Below are 27892 nucleotides of genomic sequence, written 5' to 3' on the forward strand. Positions count from 1 at the left end.
AGGTCTGTTGACTGCGGAAGTCTTTGTATGGGTTAAAATAATCTCCCAGAGATCGGTTCAGCCGCTTCAGTGATGTAATTCTATCCATGGAGTTTGTTAGATGCCATTCTGACCATACATGTTTTATCCACCGTTCCTCCACTGGTCGATGTATCATTCTTCACGTCTATGTTGATGTTATCCTCATTACTGACAATGACATCCCTGGTATTGCTCAAGTAAAGCTTCAATTGGCTAAAGCTTTTGATGTGAAAGACCTTGGGCAACTCAGATATATCTTGGGAATTGAGGTTGCTAGATCTAAGCAGGTTTTCTCTTTATCGCAAAGGAAGTATGTCTTGGATTTTCTTTGAGACACGGGTATGCTTGGGTGTAAACTTGCTTCCACTCCTATGGATCCTAATATGAAAATTTCGGCTGAGTCTGGAGATCTCCTTTCTGCTCCCTCGCAGTATTAGCGCTTGGTAGGAAGATTGATTTATCTTACCAACACCCGTCTTGATTTGGCTTTTTCTGTTAGTGTTGTGAGTCAGTTTATGTTTGCTCCTTGTACAACTTATATGGATGTCTTATATCATATTCTTCGATATCTTAAGTCCTGTCCTGCGCTTGTATTATTCGATTCTTCTAGCAGACAGGTTGGGCTATCCTGTTTCAGTGATGTAGACTATGCTGGGTCCAAGATTGACAGACATTCCACATCTGGCTTTTGTACTTTCTATGGAGATCATCTTATATCCTGGAAAAGTAAAAAGCAACTTGTAATTTCGAGATCTTCAGCAGAGGCTAAGTATCGTTCCATGGCCCAAGGTACTTGTGAGATTCTCTGGCTTCGATCTTTCTCAGAGGAACTAGGGCTAAGTGAAAAACAGTCCTCAGACTTGTTTTGTGATAATAAGTCATCCATCATGCTTGCTTCAGATTCTGTTTTTTATGAGAGGACTAAACATATAGAGGTGGACATTCATTTTATCAGAGAGAATGTTCGTTCGGGAATTATCAATCCGTGCTTTGTTCGGTCCTCTAATCAATCGGCATATCTGTTCACCAAATCCGTTGGTCCATCTTTGCTTCATTCCTCGATTACCAAGCTGGGCTTGATTGATATCTTCACTCCAGCTTGAGGGGGAGTGTTGAAATATCTGTATTATTATTATTTTTATTTTTATTAGCTGTTTTAAGCCTTTTATTATTGTTTTATGTAAGATCCTCATTATCATGGGATCATGTAGATAAGATCCCCATAATCATGGGATCACATAGATTTTGGCATATTTCTTGTTTTTCTTTGATTTGGTTTCCTTTCTTTCTACCCTATTTTTGTATATAAATATAGCTCTTGGCTCTCGGTTTGATTAAGCCAAAACCCCAAACTTCTTCTTTTCAAACAAATCCCATCTTGGAATCTCCTCAAAACCCTTCACACCCACTAGGGTTTACACAAATTTACCCTAGGGTTTCAGTTACTCCGCTAGAGCTTTACAAACCATTCTCTGATACCATGTTGACTTTAAGAGATAATCAAATCAAGAGTAAAGTATAAGAAGAAGAAGAAAAAGAGAAGAAAGAGGATGAGAGAAAAAGAGAGAGAGATGGGGAAAGAGAGAGAATAAAAGAATACTTTCATCCTTCCACCACATTCTATTTATACTAACAAGTTTCAGAAAATTACACATAAGGCCCAACACTATATAAGTAATAACAAATAAGCCCCTGACAACATTTGGATGTATTAGTTTTAAAAAGAAAGAAAAAGAAAAAATCTTGAAAGATGTCTTGAATTTTTTAGTACTTCATATCTCATCACTAATCTCACTACTAGCATCTTGTATGTATTTCTATAAAGTAATTGCTTTTGTGCTTTCTGAGACTGCTTTGTGTGTGTTCAAAATTCTCATCCATTTGCATATGTATTTGTGCCAGTGTGCATTTTATACATTTATCTTAGAACCAGTATGTTAGTAATCTGATTTTAACATAATTGTTATTTGAATGTTCAACGTATTATGCTTTAAATTTATGTGGCTAGCAGTTCACATATATAGATATAGCTGAATGATATTACTTTATTCACTCATTGATACGCTTCCCTTGTCAGATACAAGGATTGTTGTTGGGATCCTGATTTCCTAACATATCATTGGTGTCTATTTTTTAAAGATATTGACCTCACTAATGTGTTGCAGCTTTCGTCCAAAGGAATTGAAATTCCATATATATTACTCGTGTATGAGGCCAAAGAGTTCTGCAACCTTGTTATGAATGAATCTCTTATTGATCATGTTTCACGTGTTCGGAGCTGTTATCGATCTCATACAATTTGCTACCTCACCAATCGGTTGATGGCGTATATCGATAAAAGGTTGATAGCAACTCTCTCAAAGACCTTTTATTTATTTAATGCTTGGTCATGTTTACCATTTTATTTTATTCTTACTTTTCAAGACATCATAATTTACTTTCTATTTTACTATAGTTCCATTATATATACACAAAAAACACACACATACACATATATGTTGTGGTTTTTGACATTTTGCATTTTTTTTCTTACTTTGCTTACTGTTAATTATTTTCGATGTGCTTATTATTATGGGTTATAGATCTGTTTTCTTTGAATCTCCAATGATGGTTGAGTATGGATGGAGATGTGATCAAACATATAGTGCTAATATTAATATCATTTTGGATTTAAGGTAGTCTCCTCAGTTTTTATCCTTTCTTCTGAAATCTTGAAGCAAATTTCCTGAAGAAATCAAAGACAAGACAAACTTAAAAATTTAGTGGTTTGCAGTGAGAAATTGGATATAGATTCGTAAACGCATATTTCATTTTTCTTGGTTCTTAGTAGTGCACGTTACATGTTTTTCTCATCAACAAGAAGTATACTGGGTGTCATTTTAGCAAAATGGTTTATGGGTGGAAAGAAGCTTCTGCAACTGCTCAGCAATCAAAGACAATGTGGGAGCTGGTGGTAGTGGCTCATCTCCAGATGGTGCAATTGCTGCAGTGTAGTGATCCTGCTCTTTGAAGACTACTGCTGTCCATGAACCAGCTTATTCACCAGTTTTGGGACACTGAGCCTTCCAATGACCATTATGTTGACAAAAACTGCATTCGTCAATACCAAATCTAGCACGCTGCCTGCTCTGTGTACTAGGATGAGGCTTAGGTGGGATAACCAAGACAATCTGACTAGGTAAAAAGAGGAGTCCATTTTCTGGAAAAGCTTTGAGACGAACTTCATAAGCCAACAGTTCATTAACCATTGAATCAACAGAACTCAGTCTTGTATGCTCCTTGAGTGTTAATACCCAGTCATAACAAAATAGAATTTCTATATATTCTTGTCACCCTGTATAGCAGTCCGAATCTCATATTCCAACTGATATCGTTTGGCAAAATTGGATGGTACATATAAATTGGAAAAATATTAAATTTCTTTAGCTGTGGAGAATTTGGCCAAATGCACACCAATAGATTGATCCACAAATTATTTACCCGAGTAATAATCTTGGCATTATTCACTTCCCAAGCGGGCAATAACTCAGTAGAATTCTCCGTCTTAGTATATTCTGGACTGTTACAACTCCAGTAATATAATCCCCATGTTCTTACCTAATAGAAAATTCCTTATTACATACGTCCAATGTGCATAATTGATCGAGTTTTTAACTGAAACATGTATTGAAGTCCAATAAATGTCGATTAACCAATTAGTCCAGTGCAGTTCGTCTGACCCAATAACTACTGCTGGCTTGTTAATTGAGTCACTGCTATGCTACGCAATGCAAGAATTGAGGATTGAGATTTGATGCAAACATTTTATGCAATGGAGTTGACTGCAAACCCTAGGTCGTGTGGTTGGTTATGTGATGGAGCCGAGATTGTGCGATGAAGCAGAAGTTGTGCTGTCGTGGTAAAATGTGATTCAAACAGAATGAGGAGAGTCGATCAATGCATTGAAGTTCGCACATTGCAATGCGATCAAACACTGCTCTGATACCATGTTAACTTTTGTACAACAAGAAAGAGGGAATGGAAGAAGAGAAAAGAAAGGCTTCAATTGTATTGTATCAATCAAATAATGTTACAGACTACAAAAGACGTATAAATAATAAAGAAATATGCACTGAAGGGCTGACTAACTAAAAGAGAGGAAAAGGAAACACTACCCATAAAATCTAAAACAATTATTTAACAATTCTTATATTTATTTCAGCTCCTTCTCTTCCTCTCTAGGGTATTCCTCATTTAATAAGTGATGAAAATAATTTTTCCATCTAGATAATATATGATTTTCTTCAACTAATACTGTATTATAATATGTCCTTGATACATCTTAGGCGTAGACATGAGAGTACGAGAAAAATTATCAAATTTTGTGCATGTGTGCATATTCATATCAGCATATTTACATACATTAATAGATACATATAGATATATGACATGTTGCATTATAGTCTTATAATATTAACTTTTTGTATAAAATATATTTTATGTTGAAAAAACATATTTTATTGCTGTGTCCTCGCTATGTGCATGTTCTACTTTTGTAAGGTTTATTTTGTCATCATATCTGTGTCTTTTTGTATCCTTGTCCATACTGGTGGCTTGATTAAAATTTTAAGTGGCTGGGTTCTTGGAAGTTAGATGGTAAAACTATGATGATCTAGATGTGTGTGTGCGTGTATATATATATATATGTTAGGGCAGTGGAAGTGCGCAAACACAAAGATCCAATGAAAGCCAACAAAGCAATCACACACAAATACAAGATATACATGGTTCACCCAAATTCAGGGCTATGTCCATGGATGAGAAGAGATTCCACTATGATTCATAGAGATATTACAATATTAGAGTACCAACACCATGTACATGTCTTTTCACCATGTATTACTCCATGAGCATATCTCCAAGCTACCAATGTTGCCGGTGTTTTTCCTACTCAACTAATTCACATACTACCTCTACCCATCAACCCCCTCATGAGACTACATCTCTCTCAAGCTCATAAGTCTCAATCCAAAGCCTATGTATCTATTTATAGTGTTTCAAACCCAATCCCTTGTTGGACAAGGATTACAATTTCTTAGAGGCCAACACTTGCCAAGCAAAAAATTATTAAACAGAATACGACTCAAAATAGAAACATAATTAGAATAAGAATTTGAGACACAATTTCCTACAATCTCCACCTTAACTTAAATTCCATCGAGCCAATCATTGCTTCCACGGCATTGATCAGACAATTCTTTTGCAGCTTTAATCTTGACGATCCTCCTACAAAACTCCGATTGTCCACACTCTACGCTACTCGATCAGTCAAACCTCTAAGGCTCCACCTTGACTACTCGAGCTTCATATCATGTTACCAAGCCGATTGACTCCACCTACAACTGAAGCTTGTTGCAGCATATGTTGAGACTTCTTGTGTTTTCTGGATCTCCTTCACCTTTGGCTCTGATTCCAATTTGTTAGGGCAGCGGAAGCGTGCGAACACAAAGATCCAATGAAAGCCAACAAAGCAATCACACACAAATACAAGATATACATGGTTCACCCAAATTCAGGGCTACATCCATGGATGAGAAGAAATTATACTTTGATTCGTAGAGATACTACAATATTAGAGTACCAACACCAAGTACATGTCTTTTCACCACGTACTACTCCACGAGCCTATCTCCTCTCTACCAGTGTTGCCGGTGTTTTTCCAACTCAACTAATCCACATACTACCTCTACCTATCAATCCCCTCATGAGATTACATCTCTCTCAAGCTCATAAGCCTCAACCCAAAGCCTATGCATATATTTATAGAGTTTCAAACCCAATTCATTATCGGACAAGGATTCCAATTTCTTAGAGGCCAAGACTTGCCAAGCAAGAAATTACCAAACAAAATACAACTCTAAAATAGAAACATAACTAGAATAGAAATTTGAGACACAATTTCCATCAATATAGTATATGAATGTCAAGGCGGTTTTACTTATCAATAAATAAATAAATAGTCGAAAATTTAAAACAAGGGTCTTGGCCTCTTGGGGTTAATACTTATATACTAACATCACTAAGATAACTTCATAGAAGTAAATATACTTTGTTCTGTAATTAGTAAAGTGGCACTTTTGATGATAACATTTGTAACTTTAAGGTTCCATGGAGTATTAATCTCTATTAAGGCACGTGTCTAGAGAATTAGTCTCTACTCACTATTTATTGTTGGGGACGCCCTGGCATTACAAAATTTGATGCAGAATTGTTTTGATGGGTGGCAGTATAATGATTATTGATCAAACCGTTCTGCAGCAGATAGTTTTGTTTTCACATATTCTGTAGGTCAGGTTGACTCTATTTTATTGTTATTTTTTGTGTTTATGCTGATCTTTGGAAATTTATTGTTTCCTTAACATTGTTAATCTCTTTTTCTACTTGAGAAGGAAAGATGGTCATATAATGGGATTGGTTCTGTTATTGAAAATTTAGTCCCATAGTGTGAATTCTTGAAAACATTGGTAGTGTCAGATGGCTTAGCAGCAAAGAAAGAAAAAAGATAATTGATTTTGGCGAAGTAAAAATAAAAGGAAAAAAAAAAATAAATAAAGGAAGAAAGGACCGTAAACTCTCTGGTGAACATTTGTTGATGTCAATTTAATGCAGAAAGGGCTAATAGGCACAATCTTTGGGTTTTTTGGTCGGAGCAGCATCTTTTTGTATTCCCGAAACCCTCCTTTCCTTGTCATAGCTATTTATTTGTCTTTCACGATTGGTTAAATCTGTGTTCCCCTAAATGAATTGCACTGACAAAATTTAATACCACAAAGGTGTGCAAAATAATGCAATGTTTATTTGATATGTCCATTTTTATATGTTATACCTTGTTTATTTGCAGGTGAAAATTAGTTTTTCCATAAGCAGATGGCTTTGCCTAAAATGCAATATGCTTTATTGATACATTTGTTCCTTATTCTGGATTCTGGTTTTACTTACAAAAATTCAATTAATATTTGTTTGTATTTTTACTTATTTATTTTGCAACGTACCTGGCAATTTTATTCAAATTGATACTGTTTGGTTTAATAATATATAATTATCTTGTGTTATATTATGTAGGATTTATAAGTATGTGATTATGCAACGATTTTAAACAACCAATTTTGATATTGCATTAGGGAACAAGAACAGTACAAGAACCCCACAAATTGTAGCAGTTGGACACGTCCACCAGTAGAGGAGGTTGTTGGATTTTAAATTTCAATGCATAGAATTTTGAGAAATATCTTTAGTGAATGAGCTTAAAATGTTGACACTGTTGTATTGATTTCTGAAATTTGTGATTTTTACAGGTGCTGTCTAAACTAACCACCCATTTTGTTAGGGTACAGTCAAGACAGTGTAGAGATGAAGCTGAATTAGCTGAACATGTTGTTGGTTTGACTTCCAGCCTGGCTTCTTGCCAATTTAGGTACTGAATCGTCAGCAATTATTTTTTAGCCCAATAGAATGTTTAAGATATGGGCTATAAATAAGTAAATATACATATCATTGAAATACATCTATTTAGGCCATTATCTTATTGATATATATGGATTTGATGGAAGTATGTAAGCCCAAGATTTAAGATGATTTGCTTTTAGGCTTCACTCCATACATAACGTAGTGTGGTGATTTTGTATAAAAACCAACTCTTTCACTATCTTCTTCTCTTCTGAGGAAGTACAAAGTGCAGAAGCTTCCTACTCAACTGTAAACCTGCTTAAATCCTATTTTTCTTATTGTTTTCCTTGTTTTAAGAGGTTTGAATATTTTTTTTATTTAGTTCGTGCTTGAAAGCTTTTTGTTGTGCAAATATATTCTTTATGGTGGAATGAAATATAAGATCACCGTGACACCATCTGCAGTCCTATTGTCTCTGTTGTTGACAGCATTCATGAAGTGTGGTGTTGGCAACAACAGTGTATACAGTTGAGGGAAATGCTTGTTCTTTGAGGGAAGTTGTCTAACAACATTCATATGGCCATTGTATTTTGGGTTTTGTTAGAAGTATAATGCTTTTAGCACATAGTACAGACTGAGGAAACTCACTTTTGTGGGTTGGCAAAAACTAATTGCAAACCTGTCAATTTAGCTAGGATAGCAGGGTCCTTAGGGTTACTACCTTGAGGTCTCAAGTTCGAGTCTAAATTAAGGGATATCCATGGTTTGCGAGTGATTGCTGATATTTAGAGTTTACATTGTAGCCACCCGTCCAAAGGGCGACTGGTTGGAATGGTTCCTCGTAACAGAAAAAACCAAATTGCAAATGCTTAATCAAAATTTCAATATGCCTTAAATTATCCTTCAGTAATTTTCTATGGTTTACCTTTACTATAATTATTGTCACACTCTAATTCTTCCCATCCCTCTGCGTGCTTATTTTTATAATTGCTGGTTAATATTCTAAATCTACCTGTTTTCTTTTTTCTTTTTACATTAAACTGCAGAAAGAAGTTAACTCGGTTATCTGTAAATGCTAATGGATCCCTTATACCGAATGATTGCTTTGACAGGAATCTAATAAAGAAGAGCTTGTGGTAAGTAGTTTCATATGATATCATATTATCACTTTAAAAGTGTAGTTTTTTTTTACTAGCAAATAACTGGCACTACGAACCTTATATAATGTCTTATAGTCATGATTTTTATCTTTCATTTTATTGGTGAACAGAACATTTCCATTATTTCAGACGCTTATTAAATCTATAAATTTGTTGCATCTTAGAATAATATGGAGTTACTGGTAATAACATTTATCGCTGCATAATTTTGCCAGACATGAATCTGCATTGGCATTATTGGATGACAATTTTTTATTTATTATTATTTACTATTATTATTTACTATTATTATTATATTTACTTTACAACTTTGGTATTCTCATATGTATGGTTGATATCAACTTGTGCCACTGTCCTAGTTGATATATTTCTGGACACTATCGTTTTGTTATGTAGGACTAACGTTGATACTTGTATTAAATTATGGAACGATTAGGCACTGTGGTTACAGCTTGTGCTGTAAATATGGAAGATTAGCTTCATGTTTCTCAACTCTGATAACTTGTTGTATTCTTAGTGCAAATGGTCCTTTACGTTTTTTGGGCAATTTGTCATTTTTTTTATAATTTTCCCTACATGAAATTTACTTTATGTAGCTACTGTATTAAAATTTTCATTTGGAGAGTTGGAAACTGCACTCATCTTTCCTCTTTCCCAACATGTGCAACAATAGAACTTTGGACTTCTCTGTCAGGCTTCAACCTTTAACAAACATATGAGTCAATGTTACTTTTTGGGATGTCCAAAAATATAAGTCCACTTCCACTTTTGGATGTATAACTTTTTGAAGTTTCCCTTTGCATTGAATTTGGAAACAAATTAAACAACCAAAATGGAGGACCCACGATCTTACGTAAACTATTATAATAACACATATAAGCAAAGTGATATTTCAAATTTAAAATTTGAAAATGTTTGTAGTGTCATTTCACAATTTTGTATTGGAGCAAATCTCTCCACTAAGGGTAATTTTGGAACGTGACTTATTCTTTATCCAATATAAAATATTAAATTGCCCTATCCATTAAAAGTTAGATTCTGAAATTGGACTTATAGTATGGGATGGAGGGAGTAGTTTTTGGACATTGTGTTAAATCAATGTTTATCTATTCTTTAGGTACTTTAATGCAAGGTAAAAGTTGATGAGTAAGTGATGTAAATAAAGAATGGTGCCTTGAAAAGTGTCTTGTTGTTTAATGAAGTTAAAGCTCATCCTTATTTCTATAAAAATTGATAATCAAGGTTTGGAAGTACCAAGTGTTTGCTTATGGAAGTGGTAAAAGTATTACACCCTCTGTCCCAAAAAGAAAGTCTTTCTTTGGGAACTGTGACTCACAGTTACAGAGGGAGTATTAATGTTGTGTGGGCCTGTAGGGATTCAAAAAGTCATTCTAGGAGAAATCAGGAGTCATTAGTTGTGGTTAGTTATTATTCTTTAGAGTGAGTTATTATTTCCTTTGGTTATGTTACCCTAGGGGTATTATTATATTTGTCTCACGTCTGATGTAAATATATGACAAGAAGGGGCAGATTAATTTAGAAGTGTGCCCTAAACATTTCCTCTGATCGCTCTCTTCCGCTATCTTGTAATCTAATCCTAATTATCACCTTTTACTTTGTGCAATTTTTTGAGATTGTGTGATAGGTGTTTTCTATTTTTTGAAGTATTTTCAAAATTTTTGTCTGGTTTTGGTCGATCTGTTTCTTGATGAGTTTAGGCCCAAAGATTTGGAACTAATCCATACAGAGGTGCGGTTAAGCCTCTAGGACTCTTTTATTTGATTTATGTAGAGCCTAGTTCCATTTTTATGGATTTGGTTGCCTCGAAGGGCGTCGGTGTGTTTTTCGGTTCGTTTCTTGACTGAAAATTCCCAGTATTGCTGTTTTGGTTATATTTGGTCCTTTTTCTTCAGTAAATTGCATTCGATGGTGGTGTTTCCCCCCTTTCTTGGTCAGGATTCTTCATTGACTTGCATTTCGCTTGAGTTTTGGTCTACATTGGTTGTGTTTGATTTTGCATGGCTGAAGAAAACAAGGATGATGATATACCTAAATCTATTACCTTAAATAATGTTGAATGCTATGAATTTACCTAGCTTGACCACATGGGGAAACATGAATTGAAATATTTTGGCAGATAATCCACCTGCTAAGATGTACCCAAAATATGAGGACTGGATGTGAGGATTCAACTGCTATGGGGTGGCTGTGGCATGGTATGGAACTGCAGGGTGCTACTACATATGATTTTTGTAGCTGTATTAGATTTTTCATTTTATTGAACACTTAACACCAACATGCACAAAATCGCCACCCAGCGCCCCTCAACGTGCACCCAGCACCCCCTAAGGTGCACAACAGCACCCCCCAGTGTCCCTCACCAGAGGCCCCTTAACGTGCACACCAGCACCCCAAGCGCCACCTAACATGGACCCCAGCGCCCCCCAGCTTGCACACCAGCTCCCCTCAGCGTGCACCCCAAGGTGCACACCAGCACTCCTCAACGTGCTCACTCGGTCCTCCGAATTTTCTAGGGGCGCATCGGATACCACGCGACATGTGGTGCTCGTCCAGCCACTGGACCTTACCTCCGGCTGAGCCGTTTCCAGGGTGGGCAGGCTGTTAAACAGAAAAGATAACTCTTCCCGAGGTCCCCACCGACGTCTCTGGACTCCCTAACGTTGCCGTCAGCCGCCACGTTCTGGGTGTTGATCTTGCGCAGTTGTACGTGTCGGCGTATGGGTGGTGTTTGGTTTGCGCAGGTTGGTTTGTTCCCTGCTTGTGCGGTGAAGTTAGCTCTAGCGTCGCTCTTCAGTTGTGCTACAAGGGCATGTTATTTCCCTTGGTCGCCATGCTGGGTTCCGTGTTGCACACCTATTAATGGAAATTGATTCTCACTGCTCATTTCTCTCTCTGTGCCATCAAGTGGCATGGGGTGACCCTCGTAGGCTTAAACTCAGCGGGTTGCCCCGGCTGAACTGGGGTCGCATTTCAGTCACCGTCGGTGACGACGCTTCGAGTTTCCCGCTGCCGACGTTGATGTGTGCAAGAGGATTTAGGAAATGGAAATGCAAACATAATTGTAAAATTCAAAAGTTAAGACCATGTAGATAATCGAATTAACTTGCTTAAACCAAAATAACTCAACAAATATGTAAGTAATCTAAATTATTTAAGTTGAAAGTAAGAGAGATGAGGGCAAGGAGATGCAAACTGTAACGTCCCTCACCCCTACCCATTAAAGCTGTGATGGCCGTGAACTTATCAAAACTCTGGAGTTAAGTGTGCTTAACCTGGATTAGTACCAGGATGAGTGACCTCCTTGGAAGTCTCTGGTCCGGGGGAGCCAAAAGCGGACAATTTTGTGTCTGGGTAGGGTGAGGACTGTTACAAATGGTATCAGAGTTTGACCAGCCGGAAGTGTGCCGACGGGGAGGTCAGGCTCCCAAGGGGGGTGGAATTGTGAGGCTCGGTGGGCTGGAGCAGGCCTGTGAGAGGTAAGGCTCTGGTGCGAGCTATGTGTGCTCACAATTCCCACATTGCGGGGGGTTGCGGAAAAGTGAAGTGCTATATGTAGGTTCATCACCCTTCTATGACACAACGCGATTTAAAGCCATGATGGCCGTGAACCAATTAGAATTTCGGAGTTAAGCGTGCTTAACCTAGATGAGGGCCGTTATACGCATTTTAAAACCGTGATAGTCGTGAACCTATTAGGACTCCAGAGTTGAGCTTGCTTAACCTGGAGTAGTACCAGGATGTGTGATCTCCTGGGAAGTCTCTAGTCCGGGGGAGCCAAAAGCATACAATGTTATCTCTGGGTAGAGTGAGGGCTGTTACACTAATACAAAGAACACCAAGTCGTAATGTGGTTTGGCACCCCCGCTGATGGGGAACGAGCTATATAATGATTTTCATGGATGATGAGTCGCACGTGTTCAAGCTCTACTTTTGGAAAAGGGGAAAAGAAAGATAGAATTAGGAGATTTAGTATAGTAGGGTTTTATTTATGCTTATGGTTATTTTTAGTAATGTTTGAATTTTAAGGATATTTTAGGATTTTATTATCTAGGGTTTTGTTATTATTTTGCCTATATAAAGGCTCCATTGTAATATGAGAACTCAGTTTTGAGAAATCGAATATTATCATTGAGTTTGCAAACTCCCTTTGTGTCTCTTCTTCCTCTTGTTCTTGCTGTTCTTAATCCCTCCGTCTATCTATCCTACCTTCTCCTTCAATCTGATTCTCATCCCTATTCTTCTGTCTTCTCACCTCCTTCGTCTAGCCTCATCTTATCTTCTTATTCTCATCCCTTTCTTTCTTTCTAGTTACTATAAGTTACTACTTGTCTTGTGTCAATTGGTATTAGAGCAAAACGATCAAGTTTATTCAGAGTGAAAAATCACAGATCGTCATTGCCGGAGTTCTCTCTTGTCGCCAATATCCCTTGCCGTCAGCCCTCCTTCATCTGTTGTGCAACATCTTGGCTTTCTCATCAATGTCTGTCACATCTTGACATCAGCCTGTCGTCGAACAGTCTTCACCAGAGTTTGTCGTCGATTTCATCGCCTCATCATCGCTGCAATCTTTCGCATCGCAACTTCAGCTGAGAATTCAGTGTTTGACTTTGGTAAGTCAAATTTGGTTATTGTCGGTATCGCCACTTCAGCACAGAATTCAGGGATTGATTTTGGAAAATCAACTTTGGATTATTGCAATCTTTGAGATCGTTACTGTCACCAAAATTTCATCGCCACTGATTTTGGAAAGTCAACTTTGGATTATTGCAATATTGTCACCAAAATTTCAGCGCGACTGAATTTGGAAAGTCAACTTTGGATTATACCTTCTGGTTTGGAAAGATCAGATTTGAAAATCAGAATTGGTTTGGTAAGGATAGATTTGGTTTCTCTTATAAACCAGATTCTACCCGCCCCAAATCAATTAAAACAATTTGACCTGGTCCACGAAGCAAGTTCAGAACAAGGCCAGCCTAGTACAACAGTGATCCAGAAACAGAAAAAGAAAAGAAAAGAAAAGAAAAGAAACAGCAGTCAAGAGAATTGGATCAGATTGGTTTGGCCAATTCTAAAACCAGCCCAGAAAAACAGTTCAGCAATCTTCAACAGGAAACCAGTGCAGCAGAACCAAAGAAAAAAAAAAGTTTAGAAAATTATTTCAAAGTGGGATTGATCAACTTGAGCTTTTGGAGAAACTTTTTGGAGCTTTCTTTGTTCGGATAGCTGCATTGGACTTCGGTAAAGGTAAGCCTACTTCACTTGAAAATTGAATTCAATACTTTTATCTGTTTGAAGTCCATAAATTTGCAAGAAGGTTCCGACTTTAACTGAAAATCATTATTTCTTGACCTATTAAACTTCAGTACCTCACTGCCATTTGTTGTTTGTTACCACTATCACTAAATTCTGCACATTATTTCACTTGCCAAAAAAATATATATATATATTCTTCCCATTTTTGCCAAGCTCTACTGCATTTCAATTTCTACTATGAGTATTATGGTATTTTATAATTTTGGATTACTTGATTCAATTTGAGTTCTTTTATTATCCATTGTCATTATTCATAATGAGAAAAACCAGTTTCACAGAGAGTCGAGTCCAAAATTATGCTAGGAGACCTCAAGTTGTTCAATCACATCGAGTCTTAGAATGTAAGTATCCTCAACCTAAGTACTTAAATGTCATGAATAAAATTGGACCAATCCATAACCACACAGGAAATTGGAAAGAAGATCAGTCCATCAATAATGTCTTGACAAGTGTTCCATCCATTCTTTTGTAAAATGATGATTGGAGAAGAGCGAACCTATTTCACACATATCTCCAATGCGGAGATAAAGTCTGCAAAATCATCATTGACAAGGAAAGTCCAGTAAATGTGGTATCAAGATCAGGTGTTAATAGAATGAAACTCAAACCCGAGCCTCATCCACAACCATATAGAGTGGCTTGGGTAGGAGAAACTTCTTTGTTGGTCTCTGAGAGGTGCTTAGTTCCAATTCAAATGGGTGACTACTTTGGCATGATTTGGTATGATGTATTACCTATGAAGGTAGCCCATGTACTTCTTGGTCGCCTATGGATACGTGATTTAAATGTGAATCAATTTTGTGAGTGTACTTATGCTTCTGCAATTTGGCGAGAGATTGGCTTTTTACTACATATGGAACTGCCTTGGTTTTCTTCTGTGTCACACATGGCAGATTGGTTCATTAGGAATTCTACTATAAAAAATACAAAGTCTAAGGTGCTGGGTGCTGTTTTTGCTGTTACTATTTGGAAGATTTGGTCAAGTAGGAATTCATTTTTAAATGATGGAATTAATGATTCTTATGAATATGCTGCTAGGACTATAATTTGGGATGTGATTGAATATCTCAAGTTTAGACTGGAAGATTTGTTGATCATATGTCAGTGAAGGAAGTTGCTGCAGATTGGTAACAGAAGTTGAATTGTCTCTGGTGCAATTTGGTTATGTATTTTCTTCAGAGATTCAACTGTTGTTTCAGATTCTACAGAGTGAAGTTGCAGATTGGTTGATGATCAGTTTGTTTTGCATGTTTTTGATTTCTGTTTCAGGTTTGGCTGGAAATGGAGTTTGTCCATTCCATTTGCTGTATTGGAGTTTTACTCCTTTTGTAATTGTACTTTTTTTATTTCAATTTATATAAAAAAAAATACCCCATTCAGGAAAAAAAATATTTAAATGTGAATCACTGTTGTAAAGAGAACACGTATACCTTCAAGTATAATGGCAAAAATATCAAGTTAAATCCCGCAAAGCCATTAGAAAGTGACTCTAAGGCACAATATAAGCCCTCTAAGCCTTTTGTTGATGAACTCATGTTAAGAAGAGAAATGACAAAAGAAGTTCTACAAATTTCATCTGAAAATGTGTTTAAATGTCAACCACCTGAATCTAATGTCCCACGTCATCCCATTCTAGATAATCATGTAGAGGATGTTAGAATTCATGACTCATACACTTCCTTTGTTTCAGGTAGGGACGTTAAGTATGCAGGCTATTTTTGGAAAACACTTTGGGCATCTTTGGGCACTAGTTTGAGACTTTCCTTTGCATTTTGTCCTGACAGAAAATTTGAGGTTGTTAATCATGGTATAGGAAAGTTGGTTAGTTATCTTGTAAGAGTGCCACTAAACACTTCAGACTTTTTGTTCTCTGTTGTGGAGTTTGCATATAATAGCTTGGTCAATTGGTCTGCTGGAAGTTGTTCTTTTGAGATTATACCTCTGATTTTCCTTCGCCAGCCCATTGACTTTATTTTGCTGCCTCCACATTCTTGTTCATTCAAAATATGTGATTCCTTTGTCGAGTATGTCCATGATCTTCATGCCGATGTAAGACGACAAATTATTTTTAGTAATAAAAATTATGAATTTATTGCATATGCTCATAGTAGGAATCAGAAGTTCATTATAGGATATTATGTTTTTATTTGTGCATCACCACAACCTGATAACTCCTTTGAGACTTTGCAAGCCCAAATCACTTGATATCTGTACATCACTCCCAATTACGGACCTTATGCATATTTATTTGACTTGATATCGGATAATAGTATTAATCCAATTTTTCATGTGGAGTACTTGATGCCTAATTGAGTTACCTTTGAGCCTCTGGAGTTGTTAGTTTGTGCTTTTATAGGTGGAATTACACTTTTTACAGCAACAACACTTGTTCTCCGTTCATGTCAACTATGGCATTTGAATTCAATTAAGGATGTTATTGATGATCAGAGTGAGTCGCAATGGATGTATTTTCTGGGTTCAGATGTTTCATGGATTACAAAAGAGTTTTGCCGTGTTGAACCGAGCTATTTCGAGCAGTACTTTTCGCTTTACTCTTCGGGGAAGAGTTCTTTTCAGTCGAGGAGACTTGATGGGGAACGAGCTATAATGATTTTCATGGATGATGAGTCGCATGTGTTCAAGCTCTACTTTTGGAAAAGGGGAAAAGAAAGATAGAATTAGGGGATTTAGTATATTAGGGTTTTATTTATGCTTATGGTTATTTTTTAGTAATGTTTTAATTTTAAGGATATTTTAGGATTTTATTATCTAGGGTTTTGTTCCTATATAAAGGCTCCTTTGTAATATGAGAATTCAGTTTTGAGAAATTGAATATTATCGTTGAGTTTGCGAACTCCCTTTGTGTCTCTTCTTCCTCTTGTTGTTGCTGTTCTTAATCCCTCCGTCTGTCTATCCTACCTCTTCCTTCAATCTGATTCTCATTCCTATTCTTCTGTCTTCTCACCTCCTTCGTCTAGCCTCATCTTATCTTCTCATTCTCATCCCTTCTTTCTTTCTAGTTACTATAAGTTACTACTTGTCCTGCGTCAACCGCATACATCCATGCGCCAAGAACACCAATCCGCTATTCCACTCTCCTTTTCAGGTGGAGAGGAAATCTTTACAACTCTTCTTACTGGTGAAGATTAAACCCACTTTCCTTTTGGGTTGAAAGCAAACCCACTCTCCTTCACCTGTGGAAAACAAGCATGTGCAACCCGCCCATGGGGTTGCCAGTGCGCCGCCAGGTGCGACCACCTTAGAGTGGCGCACAACCATGCCTAATGCTTGTTGGCGTACCCCATGTATGCCTTGTGTTAGGCATGCCACGGCCAAGCCAAGTGTGCATGGGTACCTGAGAGGGGGAGAGATCCTACCCCAATTTATATATGCAAAAGTAAAAGTCACAACTCGACTCGGAGGAGACGTTACCCTTGCTTGGGAAATCATAATGCCTATTAATAAAAAAGGGGAGCTTCAACATTCAAACCGGTTGCAAAGAGCTTCTAATAACTCAAGGAGGCTCCAAAAAAATTCCGAGTCATTCCCCCATGGATTTTTCGGATTTTGGTTTTCGAGTTATTTATGAAAATGCCACTGCTGCACACAATGCCCTTCTGACAGCCCACTTGTGGCTCACGTTGGTTGTCAAGGGCATGGCCAAACTTCCTTTTGGCCTAGGCCCCATGTGGGGAAGTGTTAAGAGGGTAACAAACCTCCCCCACAAGAGGAGTCCGACGTCCTAGTTGGGAGCTTATCCCCTCACTTGCTTTTCAAACTGCCACAAAGCAACATCTCGTCCCCAGCTAGCCTTTGCATTGCTGCACCCCTTCTATTAAACCATATAGTTTCTACAGTGATTTTTCTTATTCTGCCCTTGAGTCTAGTGAGAAAGTATCTTCTTCACCTCCTGGTTAAACTGTTTTCTGTTCACTTGGGGAGCCCTCTTGGCTTGTTGACGACTCACATTTGCAGCATCATCGTAGAATGGCTTAAAGAAGCTGACATGGAACGTTGGGTGAATCTTGAGGCGATTTGGCAACCCCAAGTGATAAGCCACTTTACCAACCCGTTTCACCTCTTCAAAGGGACCATGATGCTTAGGGATCAGCCCATGATGCATTGTCTTGCTGCTTATCTTCTTCCAGATTTAAGGTGTTAGCTTCAGCAACACCTTGTCTCTCACTGAAAATTCTAAGGGCCGCTCGTGTTGGTCTGCATACTTCTTCATGCTCTTGCCAGCTTTGGTCAAACTGTCTCGCGCTTCATCCAGCTTCTGCTCCCTGGACTGTGCAATTTGCATGCTACAGGACACTTGCCTTCTGTCTGCTGTAGCCACCTCCTGTGCAGTGTCCGTGGCTGCTGACCAGAAGCCAACTTAAATGGGCTCATGCAGGTTGTAGTAAAATTGAGCTGTGTCCAACAACTTCACCCAATTATTCTGGGACGCAGTCACTCCATTAGCGAGTTCATTCTCTTAGTCTGGCCGTCCATCTAAGGATGGTTGGCTGAGGAAAACTTCAACTTGGAGCCCATCAAGTTAAAGATAGCTCTCTGGAACTGGCCTGTGAATCGAACATCTGATGATGTCCTCCGGCAAACCAAAGTGTTTCACCACTCTGCTGTCATGTTTGCAGGGCAGGCATGTGGAGCTGCAACAAACACTACATATTTGGAAAATCTATCAACTATAACAAAAATGGAGAGGAGTCCATTTACCCTGTGGAGTCCGGAGACGGAGTCCATAGAAACCGACTGCCATGGTCTATCTAGAATGGGCAGAGGCCACAGGAGCCCTGCCTTCTTCTTTTTCTCCAACATGTCTAATTGGCATATGAGGATCCCAAAGACGGCATGGGCCAGATCTAAACCACATGATGAAGAATGGGCCAGGCAAATGACATAGGCCCAAACCAAGTCGTCATGAGGCAAGCCCAATGCTGAAGAGTAAGGATAAGGGCCTAGATGACGAATGGGTTGATGGATGCAAAAGCCTCAATGATGGGCCTGATGGAGGAAGTTAGTTAGGGATCTTCTTGAACATTGTAAACAATCTATAAATAGGGAAAAAATGAAGAAAAGAGGGGATTGAAATTCTTGAAGTGTAATGAAACTTTGTCAATTTAGAGAGAGAAAATTTCTTGCATCTTCAATGGCGCCGTCCGTGGGAATCGATGAGAATTCATTGATGATTCATTCAGATTGATTTGATCTAGTGGTATAGCGCTTGAAGACGAAGCCTAATCATTGAAGGCAGAATTAAGATCGGTGAAATTGTGATCGGAGAAATTGGCGTTCGATCTACGCAGTTCTGATTTGTGCTTGTTTTGGAGAGTTGTGCGGTCCAGAGTCACTGAAATTGCTGAATTTGGCAAGTTCGTCGCCGGAGCAATTCAGATCTGGATAATCCTGATCATAATTCAGCTACACTAGAATCCAGATCTAGAGCGTCAGCATTGGCAAAACTCAGATCTGATCAGAAATTTGCGGTTGATGACTTTGCTACGATCCGGAATGATGATCGGGGAAGAGAGTTTGAATCCGGTGGAGAATAAACAACAGATGAAGCTTGATGAACTGATGAACATGATCGAGGAACTGAGAAAAGAAAATGCAGAGTTGAGAGCTGGAATGGAACGTCGAGAGGTTCTGGTTGCGCTGCAACCGCCTCCGGTAGGTGAAAGAGGCGTGCGACCTGATGACGCACATCAAGGTGAGCAAGAAGGAGATAACCACGTCAATCTCCATCGCGAGGAGGTTAGGATGGAAAATTTACCGCCGAACGCTCGTCGAGCTGAGGATCGAGAAGGATCTGTACATCTTGATCCTCATCGTGAGCATATAAGGCGGGATGAAAATACAGCTCTCAATCCGCATCAGGAAAGGCACAATCGCGAACAGGATATGGAGTTTGATTGTCACAAGATTAACTCGCCGTGGTTTACTCAGGAAAGGTCGTTCGATCCACCTTATCGGCCTTCAATGGCCACATATGATTATAGGAGTTCGGAAAGAAGATCTACAGATCAAAGAGTTGTCACAAGGTTTGAAAGAGAGAATGAGGCCCTCCGTTCGGCAGCAAGAACGGTTGATTCGCCGTTCACTGACGAGATCCTGAATGCTCCGAGCCCGAGGAATTTTACAATGCCAGTTTTCATTCTGTTCGACGGAACGACCGATCTGATTGATCATGTCTATCACATTCAGCTGAAAATGGCACTGAACACAGAGAATGATCCTTTGATGTGCAAATGTTTTCCTACAAGCTTAGCTGGACCGGCGCTCAACTGGTTTAAGAACCTGTCGAGGGGCTCAGTGGACAGCTTCCGTAGCTTGTGTGATTGCTTCATAAGCCAATACTATGGGAATAAGCGCCTGGCAAAAGATATCTCCAGCTTGTTCACCATGAAACAGCATGATGATGAGCGTTTCCAAGCTTTTCTTACCAGGTTTAACCTGACCAAGAGTATGGTGATAGAGTGCATCCTTCCACAGCAGTTCAGGCGTTCAAGTTAGCTATGACCCGGGGGACACCGTTCCATACCAGTCTGGTGGTAAACACACCGAAGACAATGGACGAGTTGAATGAGAGAGCTGATGGTTTCGTACGCCTGGAAGAGGAAGAAGCAGCTAATGCTAGGAAGACATCTATCATCTCCACAGAAGAGAAGTCCAAAGCAAAAATACGGCAGAAGCAAGTTCCTACGCAACGTCAGACTTCCTGGAAGGCAGAGAAGAGGCCTAGGGAGGATGACCTGATTACTCCACTCAAAGTTACACTGGCAAGGTTATATCAAGAGAACAAAGATAAGTTTCGCCCTCCCTTGCCAATTAGACAACCTTTTGAGCATTGGGATCAATCCAAACATTGTGCTTTTCATAGTGATTTTGGTCATCAGACTAATGAATGTAGGAACTTAAGGAGACAAGTGGAGATGCTGATCGCTAGGGGAGAGTTTGCAGGGTACATTCAAGGACTGGCCCAAGAGCAGAATCGACCAATTGAGCAAGTCAAAAGAAATCAAAAGCCGAATCACCATAACACTCAGCCCGTTCGGATTATAAATGCCATTCATGGTCGACCTGAATGAGCCGAAGAGTCCGAAGAGTTGACCCGAACGCGTCTTCGACAAGCACAAATGAAGAGACGAATAGGCAGTGTCAACACTCTGCACCAACAAAGCTCAACAACGCCGATAAGGTTTGATAAGACAGACCTGATGCGAGTTCAGATTCCTCATGAGGACCCTCTGGTTGTCAGTTTGACAGTGGCCAAGTGTTTAGTACGAAGAGTGCTAATTGATCTGGGGAGTAGTGCAAATATCATGCCAAGGGTCACCTTTGATCGCCTAGAAATCGATCCAAAGGAGTTGAAGTCTACTGGAAACCCACTGTTGGGGTTTGATGGCAAACGGGTAGAACTGATCGGCATAGTGGAGTTGATGGTATGTGCAACTGAAAAAAACCTTGTTGAAAGTTTCGTGGTGGTGGAGATCCATCCCTCCTACAATCTACTGATGGGGAGGGGATGGATCCATAGGGTACAAGGAGTCCCATCGACCCTATATCAGGTGATGAGATGTACAAGTCCAGACGGGAGCAAGGTGATAGATATCCACGGAGATCAGGTCGCAGCAAAAGAGTGTTACTTGGTGACTCTGAAAGCTGCAGGGAAGGGAAAAGCCCTTTTCCGATCTGCTGATGAGCAATAGCAATTACAGAAGCCTCCCCTCAGCATGAACGGAGAGGAGGATCTTTAGGTGCTGAACGAGGAACCACTGGTTTAAGTTCAAATTGATCATTTAAGCCTAGATCGGACCATGAAGGTAGGTTCCGGGCTTTCCGAGGAAGAAAAACGTCAATTGGTTGATTTCCTCTCCCAGAACGCTGATGTATTCGCTTGGAGCCATCTCGACATGCCAGGGATCAACCCATTAGTCTCTTGCCATTCTCTTAATGTAGATCCGAACGTCAAGCCAGTGAGGTAGAAGCAGAGAAGGATCGCCCCGGAGCGCAACCAGATCATTGCAGATGAAATTAATCGATTGCTGGAGGCTGGGTTCATTAGAGAAGTACAGTACCCGGACTGGTTGTCGAATGTGATTGTAGTGCAAAAGAAGAATGGAAAATGGAGAATTTGCATTGATTTCACTAATCTAAACAAAGCCTGCCCGAAGGATAGTTTTCCACTTCCAAAGATTGATTAAATGGTGGATGCAACAACCGGGTATGAGCGACTGACCTTTCTGGATGCCTATTTAGGCTACAATCAAATCCTAATGGACCCAGACAATGAGGAAAAGACATTTTTTGTTACTGAACGAGGGATCTATTGTTACAAGGTTATGCCGTTCGGACTGAAGAATGCCGGAGCCACGTACCAGAGGTTAGTTAGCAAGATTTTTAAGGATCAAATGGGCAAGACAGTAGAGGCTTACATTGACGACATGGTGGTCAAAAGCAAACAGAAGGATCATCACTTAAAACATTTACAGGAGGTGTTCGGCGTGTTGAGAAAGTATGGAATGAGGCTGAATCCAACTAAATGCTCGTTCGGCGTGGGATCCGGGCAATTCCTTGGCCACGTGGTCAACAAGAGAGGAATTGAGGTTAGTCCAGCCCAAGCGGAAGCGTTGCTAAAAAATGCTGAACCAAGAACTGTCAAAGAGATCCAAGCTCTCACTGGACGCATAACGGCATTGAGTCGTTTTATTTCTAAATTATCCGACCGATACAAGCCATTCTTCGATACAATCAGGGGTCATGGAAAACAGTCTTGGGGGGATGAGCAAAGGCAAGCGTTGATCAAGCTGAAAGAATATATACGGAACCCACCAGTCCTGAATGCCCCAATGCCAGGCGAAAGGCTTTTCCTGTACCTCGGAGTTTCTAACATTGCGACCAGTGGAGTGCTGATACGATGTGCTGAGGGTAAGCAATTCCTAGTTTTCTATGTCAGCAAAACGTTGACCGAGCCAGAGAGAAGATATTCGAAGGCCGAACGAGTAATCCTATCTTTGGTAAACGCAAAAAGAAAGCTCAGGCATTACTTCGAGTCTCATCCTATAGTCGTTCTGACCACATTTCCTATAAGGGTGATCTTGCATAAGCCCGATCTGTCCAGACGAATGACGAAGTAGGCAATAGAGCTTAGTTCTTTTGACATAGCTTATGAACCCCGAACAGCTATTAAGGGGCAAGCTGTGGCTGATTTCTTATTGGAATGTGATGTAGATGAGCCGGATGAATGCCTTGAAGAATCTTCATGGAAGCTCTTCGTCGATGGCTCTTCAAATCAGATGGGGGCTGGCATCGGAATCAAGTTACAAACACTAGAAGGCACTACGCTGAGCCAAGCGATCAGGCTTGAGTTCAAAGCAACCAACAAGGAAGCAGAGTATGAAGTGCTGCTGGCTGGCTTAAGGTTGGCCAAGGAGCTAAGGGTTAAAAATTTAGTTGCCTTTAGTGATTCACAGTTAATAATTCGGCAAGTGACTGGAGAGTATGACACAAAGGATAAGATAATGGAGGCATACTGTTCTGGCGTTATGAAGGAAATTAGAAGCTTCGATCAAATTAGGTTTATTCAGTTGCCGAGGGAGCATAATGAAGATGCAGATCAGTTGGCTTGCAGTGCGTCAAGTTCAGGTGAAAGACTAGCAAGGGTAATTACAATTGGGGTACTATGCCAGCCATCTATCCTTAAGGAACCATCCAGTTCGGATCCTTAGTAGGTGAATGTTATACCATACGAACCGAGCTGGATAGATCCAATTATTACGTATATACAGGATGGTGTTTTGCCCGAACAGAGAGATGAGGCAAGGAGGATCAGATCGAATGCCACAAAGTATACCATAGTGCACAACCAACTTTACAGAAGGTCTTATTTAGGACCATACTTAAAATGGGTAACCCCTGCCGAAGCTCAGCAGATACTGCGGACTATCCATGAAGGGGTTTGTGGCAATCATTCAGGGGGAAGGTCTCTAGCACACAAGGCGATGACACAGGGTTACTTTTGGTCGAACATGGCACGAGACGCAGAAGAATTTTCGCGAAGGTGCGATAAGTGTCAAAGGTTCGGACCACTGATTCACGAACCACCAGAAGATTTGCACGTAATGGCCAAACCATGGCCTTTCGCGCAATGGGGGATGGATGTGGTTTGCCCATTACCGACCGCCAGATCGCAAAACAAGTACGTTCTGCTTGCAACAGACTACTTTACCAAATGGGTGGAGGCAGAACCGTACCCCAGTGTGACTCAAACTTATGTGAGACGCTTCATTTGGAATAATATCATTTGTCGGTTTGGTGTGCCGAGGGCGATCGTCATGGATAATGGAACTAACTTTGATAGCAAGCAGGTGAGGGAGTTGCTAAACGAGTATGGAATTAATCAAAAGTTAGCAGCGGTCAGCCACCCACAGGCGAATGGTCAGGCTGAAATCACAAACAGAACGGTCTTTGCTTGTATAAAGAAGAAGCTTGAAGAAGAGAAAGGGAAATGGTTGGATGAACTCTCGAACGTCCTGTGGGCGTATAGAACGACTCCAAGATGACCGACCGGGGAAAGCCCATTCGCCATGGCATATGGTACTGAGGCAGTAATACCGGTAGAACACCAAGTTCCTACCATTCGGAGTTTAGCGTGGAATCAGGAGCAGAATGATCATATGCTGAAATTCAACCTCAACTTGCTTGAAGAAAAGAGGAATGCTGCGGCAATAAGGGTCGCGTCATATCAACAAACGCTCATGAACAGTCACAACAGAAAGGTGAGGCATGGGGTTTTGCACCTGGTGATTTGGTTCTGAAAAGAAAAGTCGGAATTATTAAGAAAATGGTGTCACCATGGGAAGGGCCGTATAGAGTTGCAGAGGTTAACGGAAAGGGAGCATATGTCTTAGAAACCATGGCTGGAAGGCTGGTAAACAAGCCTTGGAATGCCACTTCTTTAAAAAGGTATTATCAATGAAAATTGAGTTTTAGTTTAACTAATGTCTACCTTCAGATGTATACTTGCAAGAGAGCAAAAATTTTAACAAATTTTTTTTATAAAAAAAAGGGTATCGTGTTCCTTTAAGCAAGGTGACTCAGTATGAGCAAAGCCGAGTGGCAAGTGGCATTCTAGCCAAGCGCCAGGCCTTAAGCATAGTAAGTGGCAACTGGCACCATGAGCCGAACGCCAAACACTTGCTTAAAAAATAATGAAAAAAGTCAAGTGGCAAGTGGCGTTCTAGCCGAGCGCCAGGCACTTAAGCATAGTAAGTGGCAACTGGCACTACGAGCCGAACGCCAAACACTTGCCAAAAATAATAAAGAGCCAGGTGGCAAGTGGCATTCTAGCCGAGCGCCAGGCACTTAAGCATAGTAAGTGGCAACTGGCATTACGAGCCGAACGCCAAACATTTGCCAAAAATAATAAAGAACCAAGTGGCAAGTGGCATTCTAGCCGAGCGCCAGGCACTTAAGCATTGTAAGTGGCAACTGGCACCACGAGCCGAACGCCAAACACTTGTGTTAAACAAAAATTATTATTAAGTACTACCAAAAGATGCAGGAATTCAGATCAGATGTAGTCAAAAAGTATCTTTTCATTCATTATAAGCTGAGAGATTACAAAGATATACATAATCTGGGTACAATCAAGCTCTATCTGTTTCCTCATTCACTTGCTCGCCCTCGGCAGCCTCCTCAGAACAGTTAGTATTCCCCTCCCCATCATTGGTAATGGCATCCCTGTGAGGGGGGGAGTCAAGCTGAATCACCTCTTCAGTCTGCTGAGTTCCACTTTCAGCAGTAATCACAAGTGGAGCTACAGTAGAGAGAGGAGGTATGTCTAAAGGCTGAACAGGAGGAGGAACAGGGATAACTCCAGATGAGGCAATCCCATCACATTCTTCAAAAATGTGTTCGGCAGGAGTGGGGTTTGGATCGGCATAGACTCCTGGAGGATCAATTACCAGCTCCTTGTCAACATCATCTGGGTTTGTGCCTGAAACTGTCTGACCCTCAGCTGGAAGGCGATCGTTGAAGCCTTCTCGGTATCCTTCAGCATACCTGAGGGCCCTAGCGCGGGAGAAACGGCTATGCAGAGCCATCATCCCTCCATGGACTCTGCCGATGACACCGAGCAAGGCATTACGCTCATCCAGGGCCCTCTTTTCAAATGCCATATGTTGAGAATTCTTTCTTTTTTTCTCAATACGTAGTGGAGAGATGGATTTATCCATGAATAGCTGGCACCCTAATCTTAGGGTGTAAATGCTAGCTGATTGTTTTTCCTTTTTAATGTTGATTTGATTCTTTGTGTGTTGACTTTCCTAGTTTAATTCCTATTTATTTGTTGCTTGTTTTATTCCATCAATTTAGGAAATTGAGTAGCTGGTCTGTAGCCTCCAAATTTTCCTATTTATGTATTGTTTCTGTACAATTTCTAAATATGCAATAAGAGAATTTCTTCTTCTCTTTCTCTCGGAGTATTCACCTATCATCATTATGATATCAGAGCAGAAATAAAGCTCTTGCTTGGATATGACATCTACTCAAGAAAAAACCATCCTCAGCCATGTCGGAGGATCGGAAGGCTCAATCTTACCAATTACCAGACATAAACTGAACGGAAACAATTTCCCACAATGGTCTCAATCTGTCATGATGTACGTTTGTGGCAAAGGAAAGGACGACTATCTCACCGGGGAGATTACTGCTCCAGCGAAAGAAGATCCAAAATTCAAAACTTGGAAAGCTGAGAACATGATGGTTATGTCATGGTTGGTTAATTCCATGACTACAGAGGTGGGAGAAAACTTCATGTTCTATGCAACAGCAAAGGAGATGTGGGATGCAGCAAGAGAGGCTTATTCTGATAATGAAAATACATCAGAACTGATTGAAATTAAGGGTATCCTTCATGATCTACGACATGGTGAGATGTTTGTTACCCAATATTTCAATATACTCACTCGTCATTGGCAGCAACTAGATATGTTTGAGACCTCTGTATGGGATACTCCCGGAGATGCATAAAAATATAGAAAGATTGTCGATAAAGAACGAATCTATAAGTTTCTGTTGGGTCTTAATAAAGACCTTGATGAAGTAAGGGGAAGAGTCCTCGGTATTAAACCTCGACCAAGCATTCGTGAAGTATTCTCAGAAGTTCGACGTGAGGAAAGAAGAAAAAAGGTGATGATGGGTAGCCAAAATCAACCTGCTTCAACAGAAGGATCAGCCTTGGTTACCCAAAACTCCAGTCCCTCAAACTATGACAACCGTCCTCGGAAAGGCAGACCATGGTGTGACCATTGCCGCAAATCAGGTCATATCCGAGAAACATGCTGGAAAATACATGGAAAACCACCAAACTGGAAGCCAAGATCAGAAAGAGAACCACAAGGATATCAAACTGCAGTCGACGGTCAGCCACCGATCCCTGTTCCAGACAGCCATAGCTCCGGTGCCTTATCTCTCAACAAGGACCAAATGGAGCAGCTGATCAAACTCCTTAACCAGTCTAGCACAAATTCTAGCAATCCTTCGTCTTTCTTAGCCCAAAAAGGTAGTTTTAAAATTGCTTTAAGTGTCAGCAAAAAGGAACCCTGGATCATTGATTCAGGAGCCACCGATCACATGACAGGTTGTGCAAATTTTTTCTCTTCATATAATCCATGTCCTGGAAATCTAAAAATAAAAATTGCAGATGGTTCATTATCTTCCATTGCAGGAAAAGGCTCAATTCCAATTTCAAAGAGTCTAACCCTCAAATTTATTCTTCATGTTACTAATCTTTCACGTAATCTTTTGTCTATTAGCAAACTGACTAAGGATCTAGACTGTATTGCTAAATTCTCTAATTCCTTGCGTGAATTTCAGGAACTGTCTTCGGGGAGGACGATTGGCAGTGCTAGGGAATGTGAAGGGCTCTATTACTTTGATGAGGACAT

The 27892-nt window shown here is 40.0% G+C and overlaps 1 protein-coding gene across 2 annotated transcripts in view; it reads left to right on the plus strand.

Annotated features, from left to right (window-relative positions):
* Positions 1-27892, plus strand: part of LOC132267294 (crossover junction endonuclease EME1B-like) — a 78143-nt gene that overhangs the window by 19893 nt on the left and 30358 nt on the right. For both annotated transcript variants that reach the window (XM_059768429.1, XM_059768428.1), the window contains exons 7-10: positions 2187-2362; positions 7182-7245; positions 7356-7474; positions 8493-8582. In XM_059768429.1, coding sequence (XP_059624412.1) covers positions 2187-2362; positions 7182-7245; positions 7356-7474; positions 8493-8582 — 449 coding nt within the window. The remainder of the gene's footprint in view (positions 1-2186; positions 2363-7181; positions 7246-7355; positions 7475-8492; positions 8583-27892) is intronic.

The sequence above is a fragment of the Cornus florida genome, unplaced genomic scaffold (assembly GCF_030987335.1).
Source record: "Cornus florida cultivar Cherokee Brave unplaced genomic scaffold, ASM3098733v1 CherokeeBrave_3.0.0_Hap2_Chr07, whole genome shotgun sequence".
NCBI classification, from domain to species: Eukaryota; Viridiplantae; Streptophyta; class Magnoliopsida; order Cornales; family Cornaceae; genus Cornus; species Cornus florida.